At 42.8% G+C, this 16,403-nt stretch overlaps 1 protein-coding gene across 1 annotated transcript in view; it reads left to right on the top strand.

The window, feature by feature from the left end:
• Window positions 1-7,625: 7,625 nt before the first annotated feature.
• Window positions 7,626-16,403, top strand: part of LOC126278841 (odorant receptor Or2-like) — a 45,845-nt gene continuing 37,067 nt past the window's right edge. Inside the window, exon 1 of the mRNA XM_049979117.1 lies at window positions 7,626-7,961. Coding sequence (XP_049835074.1) covers window positions 7,626-7,961 — 336 coding nt within the window. The remainder of the gene's footprint in view (window positions 7,962-16,403) is intronic.

Consider the following 16,403-nt stretch of genomic DNA (forward strand, 5'->3'; position numbering starts at 1 on the left):
TCATGTTGCCAGTGCCTGATCAAATATTTCTCTAGTAGCGTGGAAGTAAATAATGTTGCAGCCTCCATATTACAAATGGATTCGTGCAACTATAGAGCTCTCTGTCAGACTGTGCTAGCTGCCTCCTGCTAAACATTGGTTCAAAAGCATGTGTACAGTTGATATGTTTACTAACAAAAAATGGTTCAAATGGCTCTGAGCACTTTGGGACTTAAAATTTGAGGTAATCAGTCCCCTAGAACTTAGAACTACTTAAGCCTAACTAACCTAAGCACATCCATGCTCGAGGCATATTTGAACCTGCGACTGTATCAGCATTACATGATTGTGAAATATCATGTATAGCTTATGCATTACTCTGCACACTTGAAGATATACCTGACTAGTCGAGTGATTTTGTTAAGACTAATTTCGTTTCTTCAGCTTACTTCTTGAAGCTTGGTATCGATTGTTCCTTTTATTCAATCGTCCGTTCTGGACAACCAAGAAGCGAAATTGTCAGCGAATTTCTTTCGTTGTAGTTCTAATTATTCCTGGAAAGATATCCCTTGCTTAGCAGCTATTTTCTTACGCTTTCAGATAGCTGCTGTACAATTTCAGGTAATGTACTTTGTTCTTGCTTGATCTCGATTACCTTGTAAGTCAGATCTTGCAACGCAGTTACATACCTGTCTAGGCTGTCTTTAATTCTAAAACTCCTAGCACAACGGTCTTTTGTAAAGTGTCTTACCTCGCAGAAATGGGCATTTTAGTTTACCTCTATTCAAGTCCTTAAGATACGTCACACTACTATATATGTAGGACAACCACAGGCGATATATTCCACGATTTGAGTGGACAAGACCATTGACTGATAGAATTCTGTATCGGAGAACACGACGGTTAATATTTTGACTTGAAGCACCCGAAGACGCAAATTTAATTTGCAGACCCGGTCGTGTTCTCCAATAAATAATTGTAACAGTCGCAGCTCTGTTGTTCATTCAAATCATAATATGAAGGGCCAAGTTTTGCTTTTTCATTCAGCTACCCATACAGCACAAATAACATTTTTATTTTTGCAGAATTTTTATCACTGTGTGTGTCAGCCAGCCGCGGTGGTCTCGCGGTTCTAGGCTCTCAGTCAGGAACCGCGCGACTGCTACGGTCGCAGGTTCGAATCCTGCCTCGGGCTTGGATGTGTGTGATGTCCTTATGTTAGTTAGGTTTAAGTAGTTCTAAGTTCTAGGGGACTGATGACCACAGATGTTAAGTCCCATAGTGCTCAGAGCCATCTTTTTTTGTGTGTGTGTTAGTAAGGGCCAAAATTTCCAGAAATAACATCTGATTTAAAAATTTTAAATTTTAAATTCAGTATTTCTGAAAGCAGGTGCTAATCACTATTATGATCTCGTTCATGACGAACAGTAATCATAATTTAGAAGCGTATACAGGATTCTCTAAAATTTCTCTTACCAACTTCTAGGATTTGTAGAGGGACTGAGTAGACCATATTCTGGACTGGAACCCTTGTCCGAAAACGTCATCCAACGATGCTACATAGCGTTGATGTTAAAGGAGCCGGTGCCTGTTAACGTATGTATATACTGGGTGATTCCTAGGTGATGTTACCAAACTTGAGGGATGATAAATACTGATAAATGTATCAATAGGACGCAAGGGTTCCTGGTTCGGAAACGAACGAGTCGGAAGTTACAAGGGAAAATTGTTCCAATACATGGGTCAGTGCAATACATGTACCAATATTGCAGTTGATAAGAATTCTTGGGGAGACAAAATTCAAAGGGGGTAGTAGCGACGAAAACAAGGAAAAAGTTGCGTATAAACATCTGTTGTAAAGTACATACCCGAGAAGCCATGGCCGCGGAATCACCTTCTGTTTACATATATTTGCAAGCGCCGGTGCCAACAGCTTTGTACCGTCGTTGAATGACGTGTCCGGTCGAGAATTCCAATTGGAAATATTGTCTACTCAGTCTAATCAACAAGTTGTAGAAGCCTGTAAGGGGAATTTTAGAGTACCCTGTAAAAACATTTTGAGCAGCAAACAGAACTAATTTTAAGTCTACGTTTTCTTTCTTTTTCCAACACTTGGACGTAGCTTATGTGATAGTTGCCCGATTTAGTTGTCAATAGTATCCCAAACGGCGTCCAAGATTGCAAGACTGAAATTTACGATAGTCCACTAAATATTTTCGAAGCAAATATGGGGTTATCTGAAAGAAAGATTCGGTAGTTAAGATTGAAGTCTGAAGTGTTGGTGAGCACAAAGCAGCTCTTGTTGGGACTAACAGATTTTCAGCCAATACAAATATCATATATAAAATTCCCCTACGCTCAGGATGTTCATCTGATGACTTCTTTGCTAGAATCATAAAATCTCTACCTTCAGACACAGTTTTGACAATAACGATTTTCTATCAATTAAGAATCATTTGGAAGAATATAACTGTCTGGTTAAACTGTTCAGAAACATCAGAACCTCTCTTTTGTCCACTTTTCAGCGCTACAACACTACTGTTATCCAACATTTTTAATTCCAGTTTCAAATTCTGCTTCTGATTTAGTGGGGAGCAGAAAACCTTTGAAAAAAGCGATTTGCCGTACTTAACCAAAGAGTGTTGTTTTTCATAATACATATTCTTAATGTCTGTATTATGATGAAACGTTTGCTGAATGATCTTTCATATCAGGAAAATGCATCACGAATGAATTTTCAGAATGGGATGAAAATCGGGGCAGACGTGTTATGAACATTTACAGTCAAGTAAATGACTACAGTTTCATAAAAAATTGGTTAATTTATCAAGAGAAATAGCTTCGCAAATAACAGTTATTTGGTTTAACATTGATTGATAGAGTTGTTGGATGTCCTCCTGAGCGATATCGTCCAAATTCTGTCCAACGCAAGCGTTACATCATCAAAATGGCGAAATGGTAGGTGGACCCTGCCCATAATGTTCCGAAAGTCCTCAATTGGGGAAGGATTTGGCGACTTTGACGTACAAGGCAGGGTTTGCCAGAGACAGACAGCTGTATCTTATTGCAAGTACAATAACTCTGTACCATTGATTCCTGGGCACTCATGTTAATGCCAGTCAAGATTAAAATATTTGCTATAAACTGCCAGTATTATACGTTAATATGCAAACAGAAGTAAGGTATTAGATCATTTCAATTTCTTGTAGTAATTTATTTATTTATTTATTTATTTTGTGATCTCATGTTATCGTCAGTCTAATTAAAATATTTTCTCTTCTATCGATTTTAAGACATGTAAAAAAGAAGAAATTACATCTCTGTGCAAAGTAGGCCTATGCCATATGTTTTTGTCCAGTTCTTTGTTACAAACAACAGTTGTAAAGCGCATGCTGGATGCTGGAAAAGTCTCGCTGTCAGAGTGTAAATTAATGTAGTTTGGGTGGAAGTGTGTTTAGTGATGTAACAACTGGACATCAAAACGGAAGCGACAGATGGACACTAACCTAAAAAGCCACCTATACTATCCCAGTAAGTAAGAAACTAAATTTACATCCATATCAAGAAATAAGCAATAGTCATTCGATACATTAAAGCGTGTTCCATGTTTCTGTCATAGAGCCAGCGCCCGGCATTACTCTAGCAAAAATGATGTAACTTCCTGAAACCATCTGAAGATGAACCTGAGAAGGTTAGAAAACCTTCTAGTGGAATAACACATAATTATTCAAAACAGTGGCTCGTTGCAGTTTTACATAACTTATTTACATTCAATTTACAGTCACGGCCATATATTATTCGTAATGGATAAGAATAATCTCAAAGCTTTTCTTTCTTCTTCCTGATGTACAGCAAATTTTTGTATGCTTTCCTTTACTGCCAGCTCAATCTACAGATCGATTAACATCGGGGATAGGCTACAACCCTTACTCCCTTCTCAACCATTGCTTCCCGTCCATGTTACAAATATACGTTTGCCTTTCCTTACTCTATATCCTAAGATAAGGCGTAGGGTCAGTATTACCTCGTACATTTGTCTGGACTCCAAATTGACTTTTCCTTCCCCGTCAGCTTCTATAACATCTTCTATTCTTCTGTAAGAATTTCGTGACAATATTGTGCCACCATGACTTATTAAATTGATAGTTCGGTAATATCCACACCTCTCGGCACCTGCTTTCTTTGGAGCTGGAATTACTTATACTACGTTCATCTTGAGGTCTTAGGGTATTTCGCATCCTGTGCATGAGATGGAAGAGTACTGTCATGGCTGTTTCTCTCAAGGCTGACAGTACTTCCGACAGAATGTCGTCTTCTCCTGGGGCCTTGTTTCGACAGTGAGAATCAAGCATTGCGTATATAACAGTAATTTAGGAAATACTCATGTGCAAACATTATTTATGTTCTATATTCTGGTCGACGAATGAGTTGCAATAAGGTCACATTCATGGATAATGGTCACAGAGAAATTGGGAATCACTGCTGAAGTAAAGCAGGCATGTGCAATTACTCTACAATATCTCGTATGAAATTGACCTCTCTATGCCGTTCATTTCTGGAACACAACCTACGATCAGCTTAGAGACAGAAGTGATGACACTTTCTGCAGGACCTGACTATCATTTTGCAGGACAATGCTCAAGTAGGTACAGTGCAGACTGTTACTGATTTGTTTGACTGACGGGGCCGCTAAGTGCTGTAACACCTACTGTACTCCCCTGACTTAACCCCACGTGAGTTCAACTCGATTTCTAAACTGAAGGAAACACTTCACGGCATACACTTCAGAACTGCTACAAATTCGTCGGGAAATACACCGCGCAGCTCGAACTGTCAACACAACTGGCAATGATAAGAGTGTCCTACGACTTCCAAGGGGTTATGCGCAATGCTGGTGACTACTTTGGAGATGAGTAAAACTTTGAAACTCGCATTTAGTTTTTTCGCAAATAAATAATTGCCTATATTAAAGTTACAACCCTCGTAATTGCCCGAGTTTTCCTGATAGCTTGCATACGCTAAACAGCTAGTATTGATGTGACACAAGTCATAGAATACCTCTCAATATCGTTTTGCACCTCCTTTTGCCCAACGTAGTGCAGAAACTAGATGTGGCAGTCCAGTCTTTGGAAGTCATCTGCAGAAATATTGAGCCATGCTGCCCCTATAGCCATCCACAATTTCAAAAGTGTTAGTGGTGCAGGATTTTCTACACCAACTGACCTCTCGATTATGTCCCATAGCTGTTCGATGGCATTCATGTCGGGGGATCTAGGTGGCCAAATCATTCGTACGAACTGTCCGGAATGTTCTTCAAACCAATCGCGAAAAATTGTAACCCATCAAAATTCCATCGTCGTTTGGAAACGTGTAGTTCATGAATGGCTGCAAATGGTCTCCAAGTAATCGAACAGAACCATTTCCACTCAATGATCGGTTTCATGCAATGTAAACACAGCTCACACCAATATGAAGCCACCACCAAATTGCACAGCCCCTTATCGACAGTCTGAGTCCATGGCTTCGTGGGTTGTGAGCCACACTCGAACCGTACCGTCAGATCTTACTAACTGAAACAGGGACTCATATGAACAGGTCATGGTTTTCCAGTCACGAGCCCAGAAGCAACATCGTGCTGTTAGCAAAGGCAGACGCGTCGGTCGTTTGCTGCCATAGCCTATTAATACCAAATTTCGCCGCACTGTCCTAACGGCTACGTTCACCCTACGATCCACGTTGATTTTTGCTATAATTTGGTGCAGCGTTGCTTTTCAGCTTCACCGACAATTCTACGCTAACTCCCGGTCGTTAAGTGAAAGCTGTCGGCCACTTCGTTCTTCGTAGGGAGAGGCAATGCCTGAAATTTGCTATTCTCCGCACACCCTTGATACTGTGGATCACGGAATATTGAATTACCTCTGAAATGGAATGTCCGTTGCGTCTCTCTCCAACTACCATTCCACTTCCAGTGTCTGTTAATTCCCATCGTGCGGTTATAATCACGTAGTAAACCTTGTGAATGACTGCTCTGAGTGCAAAGGACAGCTGCGCCTGTGCACTGCCCTTTTATACCTCGTGATCGTGATACTACCACCGCCTGTTTATCTGCATATCTCCACCCCTTATTACACTACTGGCCATTAAAACTGCTACACCAAGAAGAAATGCAGATGATGAACGGCTATTCATTGGACAAATATATTATACTAGAACTAACATGTGATTACATTTTCACGCGATGTGGGTGCATATATCCTGAGAAATCTGTACCGGGGATAACCACCTCTGGCCGTAATAACGGCCTTGATACGCCTGGACATTTAGTCAAACAGAGCATCGAGGGATTGTACAGGTACAGCTGCCCATGCAACTTCAACACGATACCACAGTTCATCAAGAGTAGTGACTGGCGTATGTGACGAACTAGTTGCTCGGCCACCATTGACCAGACGCTTTCAATTGGTGGGAGATCTGGAGAATGTGCTGGGCAAGGCACCAGTCGAACATTTTATGTATCCAGAAAGGCCCGTACAGGACTTGCAACATGCGATCGTCATTATCCTGCTGAAATGTTTCTCAGGGATCGAATGAAGGGTAAAGCCACGGGTCGTAACACATCTGAAATGTAACGTTCACTGTTCAAAGTTGCGTCAATGTGAACAAGAGGTGACGGAGACGTGTAACCAATGGCAACCCATACCATAACGCAGGGTGATAGACCAGTATGGCGATGACGAATACACGCTTCCAACGTGCGTTCACCACGATGTCGCCAAACACAGATGCGACTATCATGATACTGTAAACAGAAACTGAATTCATAAAAAAATGAAGTTTTGCCATTCGTGCACCCAGGTTCGTCGTTGAGTACACCATCGCAGGTGCTCCTGTCTGTGATGCAGTGTCTAGGGCAACCGCAGCCACGGTGTCCGAGCTGATAGTCCATGCTGCTGCAAACGTCGTCGAACTGTTCGTGCAGATGGTTGTTGTCTTGCAAACGTCCCCATCTGTTGGCTCACGGATAGAGACGTGGCTGCTCGATTCGTTACAGCCAAACGGATAAGATGCCTGTCATCTGGACTGCTAGTGATACGAGGCCGTTGGGATCCAGCACGGCTTTCCGTATTACCCTCCTGAACCAACCGATTCCATATTCTGCTAACAGTCATTGGATCTCGACCAACGCGAGCAGCAATGTCGCGATACGATAAACCGCAATCGCGGTAGGCTATAATCCAACCTTTATCAAAGTCGGAAACGTGATGGTACGCATTTCTCCTTCTTACACGAATCATCACAACAACGTTTCACCAGGCACCGCCGGTCAACTGCTGTTTGTGTATGAGAAATCGGTTGGAAGCTTTCCTCATGTCATCACTTTGCAGGTGTCCCTACCGGCGCCAACCTTGTGTGAATGCTCTGAAAAGCTAATCTTATACATATCACAGCATATTCTTCTTGTCGGGTAAATTTCGCGCCTGTAGCACGTCATCTTCGTGTTGTAACAAATTTAATGGCCAGATGTGTATTTGTCACCTCTGTGTAATTTTGTGCATTGTATAAACCAAGCCTTCGTCACCAAGAACCACAAACCAGCGACGTCACGCTATTGCAGCATTGTTTCTGTGTGCAGGTAGAAACGGAATATGGTGAGCGCAGCAGCGCCTGCTGCAGTGGCGGCGGCAGCGGACGCCGCCAGCGACCTCAACCACCTGCTGCAGCCTCTGCACTGGACGGCCGTGCTACGACACCCTCGCGGCGCCGCCAGGTCGCCCCTCTGCTTTCGGCTCTGCACCATCGTCATGACAGCTCTCATCCTGTCGTTCTTCATCTCTGAGGTCACCGTGTTGTACCGCGAGGGCACGGACGACCTGACCGCCTTCACGATGACGCTCGGCGTCGCTGACACAAACATCATCTGGCTCTTCCGCATGGTTCACATAACTCTGTGCGAGCGGGCCTTCCATAAGCTTGCTCTTCAGGTTAGTCAGGGAACCACATTACCCTGAGAGTTGTTACTGCGTCTCCTGACGTGCTTTAATTTCTGTGTGGATATTTCTTAGCCGGCTGCTAGTTGCGGCAACAGCTAACCTACTTAACGTAGGGGAGAGCAGGCTAAGTTGACGAAAGAGGTCAGATCACTAACCACTTAACGTTCTGAACATGGCTTCGATTCGACAACTGTGCAAACAAGAGCTTCAACAGATTGGAAATACACTACTGGCCATTAAATTTGCTACACCACGAAGATGACGTGCTAGAGACGCGAAATTTAACCGACAGGAAGAAGATACTGTGATATGCAAATGATTAGGTTCTCAGAGCATTCAGACAAGGGTGGCGCCGGTAGCGACACCTACAACGTGCTGACATGAGGAAAGTTTCCAACCAATTTCTCATACACAAAAAGCAGTTGACCGGCGTTGCCTGGTGAAACGTTGTTGTGATGCCTCGCGTAAGGAGGAGAAATACCTACCATAACGTTTCCGACTTTGATAAAGGTCGGATTGTAGCCTATCGCGATTGCGGTTTATCGTATCGTGACATTGCTGCTAGTGTTGGTGGAGATCCAATGACTGTTCGCAGAATATGGAATCGGTTGGTTCAGGAGGGTAATACGGAACGCCGTGCTGGATCCCAACGACCTCGTATCACTAGCAGTCGAGATGACAGACATCTTATCCGCATGACTGTAACGGGTCGTGCAGCCACGTCTCGATCCCTAAGTCAACAGATGGGGACGTTTGCAAGACGACAACCATCTGCACGAACAGTTCGACGACGTTTGCAGCAGCATGGTCTATCAGCTCGGAGACCATGGCTGCGGTTACCCTTCACGCTGCATCACTAACAGAAGCGCCTGCGATGGTGCACTCAACGACGTACCTGGGTGCACGAATGGCAAAACGTTATTTTTTCGGATGAATCCTGGTTATCTATACAGCATCTTGATGGTCGCATCCGTGTTTGGCTACATCGCGGTGAACGCACATTGGAAGCGTGTATTCGTCATCACCATGCTGGCCTATCACACAGCCTGATGGTATGGGGTGCTATTGGGTACACGTCTCGGTCACCTCTTGTTCGCATTGACGACACTTTGAACAGTGGACGTTACATTTCAGATGTGTTACGACTCGTGGCTCTATCCTTCATTCGATCCCTGCAAAACGCTACATTTCAGCAGGTTAATGCACGACCGCATGTTGCAGGTCCTGTACGGGCCTTTCTGGATACAGAAAATGTTCGACTGCTGCCAGCGCGTTCTCCAGATCTCTCACCGACTGAAAACGTCTGGTCGATGGTGGCCGAGCAACTGACTCGTCACAAGACGCCAGTCATTACTCTTGATGAACTGTGGTATCGTGTTGAAGCTGCATGGACTGCTGTACCTATACACGCCATCCAAGCTCTGTTTGACTCAATGCCGAGGCGTATCAAGGCCGTTATTCTGGGTACTGATTTCTCAGGATCTATGCAACCAAATTGCGTGAAAATGTAATCACATGCCAGTTCTAGTCTAGTATATTTGTCCAATGAATACCCGTTTATCAACTGCATTTTTTCTTTGTGTAGCAATTTTAATGGCCAGTAGTGTAACAGTCAGCCAGTAGCAAAATACAGGTTTGTTAAACCTTGACCGTGGTTTTGATAGTTCTTCAGAAGATATCGTCCCTATTAACTACTATTAAAACGTTGTGTGTGGAACGGAGATGGTATCATTACAATAAGCAAAATTTCAGTAAATGTTTACAAATAATATAGTGAAACGAACCTACGTAGGATCTCATATTATCTCTACCCGAGGGGGGTGTCGTTGATTCTGTCAAGTAAATGTGCGTGTCACCCACTTATTCACCATTTAAAATTTATGATTTAAAAGTGGTAATTCTCTACTGCAAGGTTTTGTTTAAAATATCACAATTTGGACAATGGATACAACAACGTGTAGTGTGACACTTGAAATATGCGTATGTATATGAAATTTAAACATAAAACGTGGCATCGGATCCTTCAGAGTGTAATTATGCCACGTACAGAGCTAGTGACACGCGCCGACTGGCTGACAGTGGAGCCAGGAGTCTTAGGGCTCAGCTTGTACGTGGCACCTCTGCGCACCCTGTACGCATTCACAAGTACGAAGTCATTACTAGAATTAACATGTTAACTACAAAAATAAAATGAAGGAGACCGGAGGGTTTTAAAAAATGTGCCATTGAAGTCATATAGCGCATAAATAGAGGATTACGTAATCTTACGCAAAGAAGTAAAAGGGCGTAGATCAGATTTATGGAAAGACTTAGATATTTTCAAACACTTAGAGAAAAACGATGGCTACATTTTAAGTGATCAGCAACAATTTCCCAGTAGATTTTCCTGGAAGATTATTGTTGCTGATGGTTGTTTTGGGGGGACGATACCAAACAGCGAGGTCATCGGTCCCATCGAATTAGGAAAGGATGGGGCAGGAAAACGACAGTGTCCTTTGAATGGAACCATCCCGGCATTTGTCTGAAACGATGTAGGGAACACGGAAAACCTAAACCAAGATGTGCAGTCACGGGCTTTGAACCGTCGTCCTCCCACATACGAGTCCTGTATGCTCTAACCACTGTGCCAGCCCACTCGATATTCCTAGAGAGTTCTAAGCCTCTTATTCTGGCCGAGTGGACAATTTTACCTCCCGGCGCTGGCCTCCGTGCGGTGTTTGTTTTCCTCAAAATTCTATGTTCGGTAGGTCTGTTATTTCGTCTTTTTACGAGGGACACTTCCTCATCCACAGTTAAGTTGTTTTTCAACATCGTACAAATGAAACACCGTAGCCACGCTCCACCTTTTTTCTGTTCTTAATGTGTTTTATTCTGCTAATAACATCGTGATTTCTGGGCGTTATTTTACTGGGTATTTTATAACATACCCTATCTAGTATATTTGTTCATATAGCATCTCTTATCACTACCACCACTTCGCTCAGCACGATATTTCACAAGTAATGATATAACCCCCATTTCCTCTTCTCCCCACCCCCTCTCCTCTACCCCCCCCCCCACCCCCCTCTCCTATTGTCTTTCCACAATCTTTCAGTATTTACAGTACTCCTTCATAGCGGGAGACAATATACGTAGTATTGGGTCCCTTATACATTAATAATATTTTATTGAAGTGTTTATGCTTTGACACTAATCCTTTCTACAGTTCCGTATCCGCGCACAAGCGCCTCTTGTGCGTTTTTGCCCATATTTTAGTCTGCTATGCTTACCTGAGCCTGCAGGCTCTTTATAAGACATCTGACGTCAGCGATACATATTTTACCCCTCCCCCCTCTCCCGCTTTCAACCTTTTAGTTAATATGTTAATTCCAGTAGTGAATATGTACTTGCGAAATCACACACGCTGCTCATTACAGCTATGCAAGACTCGTGCCTCTTAAGCCAGTCGGTGTGTGTCATTAGCGCTAGCTCTGCACACGTTGTTGGATGCACTCTCAAATTTGCGGTATTTTAAAAAGTTTTAAGACAGAGTCCTAAAGCAGAGAGCTGCTACTTTTAAATCATGGTCATTAAGAGGATGACACTTACACATACTAGACTCCCACACCGCGTATAAATAATACGTGACTACACGTATGCTTCACTAAATTATTGCAAACATTTACTGTAATTTTGCTTATTATAATTATTCCACACCCAATGTTGTAATATTTGTGAAGAGGTACAATAGCTTCTGAAGAAGACAGTTTTAAAACTACGGAAACCATGGTCATGGTTTAATAACCTGTATTTTGTAATTGGTTGGCTGATATTTCCAATCCATTCAAGTGCTAATCACATAGTTTAGGTTTACACGTCTAGGTTTCATTTTTATACAGACGCCACTAACGATTCAGAGGGTGAGTTTAGTGTGCAACAGGTAATTTTGAAGTATGTTACCTGACGTGTTTTAAGTTTCGTGACATTTAACAGAACTCTTTATATAAAAGCTGATAACATATTTTGCTATACTTTGTTGCAGATTCTCAACATACAATATGCGTTTGACAGTGTTTATTTATTCCTGTCATCTTCGTACTAAACCTACTCCAGAAACGAAACGTTCTTAATGTAGAGTACTGAGACCAGCTGACAGGTGCAGGTTGACGATTTCGTCACATCTGTTAAGCACTCCTTATTTAATATCTGTTACAGTTATTAATGCAATTAACGGTTCGAAGGACGTGAGATCGTTATGTTTAATAAGCATAATTTCGCTGCAGTGATAGCGACAGATTGTGTTCTGGTTATGGGTAATGCTGACACTAAAAGTTCTGCATATCATCCTCCTGCAGATAAACGCAAACGCACAGAAACTTCTAATGAATCTCCCAATTTAACTTCAACTTCAGTATAATGAAGGCTATATACAAATATCATTTCTGTTAAGTTCGAGGGTTGGTAAAGCTCTTTCGATGTTAAACCATTGTCTGTAGAAAGGTCGTAGCGATTTAGTAAGCTGATGTGGGTTGATACGGAAGCATATAAGACTTAACATCAACACGTGAAGCAACGAAGAAAAACTCTCAAAGAAAGTATATAGTAGTGTCCTGCATATGGTGTGGTCTACGTTGGCTCACTACTAGAATACTGCAGCATTAGACATACATGGATGGTGGATAAAACAGTGAAGGACATAAATTAGTTTCATTGTTGTTGACGAAAGGCACTGATCTATAGCTGTATTAAGCTTCAACACAATAGTCTTTTTATTAAACACTATCGAATAAAGAATGCATAACTAAACTCTGCGTCAGAACAGGCCTTTAAAAGGCCCAACGGTACCGGCCAACCGCCGTGTCATCCTCAGCTGACAGGTGTCACTGGATGCGGATATGCAGGGGCATGTGTTTCGCACACCCCTCTCCTGTTCGTTGTCAGTTATCGTGAGCAGAGCCGCTACATCTCATTCACGTAGCTCCTCATTTGATCTCACAAGGGCTTGGAGCGCCCCAGTTGTCCACAGCGCTTGGCAGAGCCAAACTTTCACCTATTGAAGTTCTAACCAAGCCTGACACCACTTTAACTTCTGTGATCTGACGAGAAACGGTCTTACCTCTGTGACAAGACCACTCGCTTAATAAAAAATACGTGGCTATATTAAAATAACTAATACAACGTCTTACGCCTTCCCACATTGAAAACGTGTACAGCTTTAACCGGTATTGTCAACTGGCCCGATGTCAGAGTCACCTTTTCCAGTACAAGAGCACGACAAACTTTTCCATAAGGTTTTCAAATTGGCAAAGTGACTGTGTTTAAAATGTAATGTATGAAAAATTATTCGATTATTTGCAACAGAGTAAGAGACCACATTTTGAATACGTGCATGTTACAAGTAAAACGAATAAAACACAAACCTATTTCAAAAATTGATTTATAAAACAGGATTGACGCCTGTTGTGACGTGGCAATCTGTCCAGTAGCGCGTCACCTCAATACGACTGTGGAAGATTAGTATGGCAGACAAGTACACGAATAAATGATCTCAGTTACATAGCTTTATTTTTTAGAACAGTCAGACAGAACATAGAACTGTTGTATAAGTGAACATAAATAACTTCCTGAAATAGTTTTGTCTTCCAATATCTATGTCCGTAACTTGACAATGCAGCTTAAGTATGGCAGTCCCTCTTACGTGTCTGTAATGACCCCACTGCAATCTGAGATGGCTTCCTGAAAATTCACAGTACTGGCAGTGGTACCACTTATTGATGACTTCTGCAGGACGTAACACGATGGTTTGTTGATGTTAACTCCAGCTGTACTTGTAGTGAGCCTGTTGAGGCCCAGCGGCATTGCTTATACCATCACACAGATGAGTAAAGTCGATCCTCGTAATTGGTTGCCGCCAGGCTAGTTACACATTGGTTCACAACGTAACACGATGTCCTCCGGCGATAGACCGCCGTTCATGGAAGATGCGACAATGTAGTTCAATCAACTGTGGTGTCTTCTTAAGGCGGCCGTCGCTGTCAGGCTTCTCGAATGTCCACATGTGCTGATTATGCACCCAGTCACACAGCACCTTACCATTGGATGTTGTCTGGCGCGTGACCGACGAAGTAATATCCCTCTCCCTCACAGAAAGGGAAACAAGCACATTCAGTGCAACGTCCGTCTGGTGTGCTGTCATCAATATTGACATAGTTTGTCGCTGTCTCTAGGCAGGGGTAATGATATCTGTAATTGAAAAGTGTTCTCAGATGGGAACATATCGAAAGAACTGATGCACAAGTATAGGTCAGTGTTGTAAGAGCAGTCAATGCACTCACACCACTGACAAAAATCAGAAGGCCTAGATGGGGTGCTGCCCTGATCCAGTAGTGGAGCCGGTACCACACTGGAGAGTCGGGAAGCAGGACGGCAGGAAAGGGGAGAGGGGGCTGATTATGAGGTATGGCGATAGGTCTACGTGGCTGGCACTGACGACACAACAGTAGACAGCAGCATGCTGAAGACTCGTCTGAAACATATCAGAACCACCATACAGAAATGCCTTAACTCAGCTCTGAACCTGTTCAAAAGCATGCAGCATAGAAGACAGTCATTTAACGAGCTACTGAACGGAGATCGTTCCAAAGCTTTGCATGAACATGACTCACACCCGGATATATGACTAAGATAAGGCACGGTTCGGGTTTTTACATATGAACTAATATTCGCAGGTAAGGCTTTGTAAGGAAGTGATCCATTTGGTATGTGGCTGTCCGAATTTTTTGTACACAGGAAAAAATCTCATGGGGTACCACCGCCACAGGAAAGTTTTCCAGAAAATATGCGCTTAATTTTATGCGTTATGTCTGTGTAACTTAATTCACTTATTTACATATACAGAAGAAGTTTTTCTACGTCACCACTAGGTCCATAAGCAGTATGGTACTGTTCCAAACTGTTCACACAGCAGGGCCACTGAAAACGCACAGTGGAGTGTGGAATGTGGTACGTGCAAAGGGTGGACGCTGAATATTACGTTATACTGCGATTCTTCCTCCAAGTGCTGTAGCATCCTGTCTTGAGCAGCTACCAGTGCACCCAACGTAGTCTCTAGGCAGCAGAGGAGAGTAAACATCGGAACGGGGAAGTCCACACGTTCTAACATCTGGAAAATACACACACAGTGAGCTGAGAATTCTCTACTACACCTACTGTTGACCCAAGGGTAGAGAGAATAATATGTTAGGTTTCCATATTACAGCAACAAATTTCCTTGTATGGTATATTGATTCTTAGAAAATATTGTTACTAACTGAGGCTGAAACTGACGTTACATACGAGGTACACGCATATAAATTCATCGTATCAAGCAAGTACGTTCGTTATGAGGAACATGACCATGGTACAGAAATCACGACGTTGTAGCTGAGTTTTACTTGCAGCCCATGTCTGGATAAGAAAGTTTATCTGTATGTTTAGAAATTTTCCTTGTAGTAAGACAACCGGACTGCAGTGACTATTTCTCTACTAGAGTTCCGTCATTGATTTCTCCCCTGTATCTCCGCTACCGTGACCGAACTGAAGCGATAGGAAATGGCTTGGGAGTGGTAACATGTTGGCGCCTTATAGGTCCAAACTAATCAGCATGGCGAAGCCCGAAGTCAAATTGAGAGCGGTTCGCAAATGTGACTCGTTGTTTTCACACTTCATCTATTCCGGATTACTGTACGAGCTCTTGATGCCTCATTAGAATGATACATCACGTTTATTGTCAGGTATTTGACTTACGAGTAAGGTAATTTTGCTATTAAGTGACACACACGCAGGGAGGCTCTTCATTTGGTGGATTCCTCCAGTCACCTCTGCAGAAGGGGAGGCCAATTTTTTACGATATGTAGTAGTCTTCTGGACTTGTAGAATGTGTGACGGAGCCCCATTGGTGCGTATTTCAATATCCCAATTAGTCAATAAATGAGCTGCTGGGCGCCCCCACCAGTTGAGGCCAGACGGCAAACAATAGTGAGATCCAGCTGCAAACCAGAGCACGTAACAATGCCAGTTTCTGAAGTCTGGGGTCTTAGAAAGAACCGTAGTAGAGTAGTACCGAATGTAGGTGTGAGTGATGGTATCGCCACTGAAAATAAAAGCTTCAGTAAAAAAAGTATGTAGTTTTTCCAGGTCATCCTCATCACAAATGGGGATTGAACAGTTTGACGGTTGCTTGTGTCGTGGACTCTGATATTACAAAGGAATTTAGCCTGCAGACACATCACATCAGGAAAGAAACTACTGCTAGAATTAGGCTGCTCATGCGTGGATACAAAACACATCTGGATTTCGAATATGTTACTGGCCGAATTTTGGTCCAGGAGCGTTCAGAACCAAACGAAATTGTGTGTGTTAGTAACGGAGATCTACGACGACTGAAGTTAAAGGGACTTCAATAGTATTCTTTAG

The sequence above is a fragment of the Schistocerca gregaria genome, chromosome 6 (assembly GCF_023897955.1).
Source record: "Schistocerca gregaria isolate iqSchGreg1 chromosome 6, iqSchGreg1.2, whole genome shotgun sequence".
In the NCBI taxonomy this organism is placed as follows: Eukaryota; Metazoa; Arthropoda; class Insecta; order Orthoptera; family Acrididae; genus Schistocerca; species Schistocerca gregaria.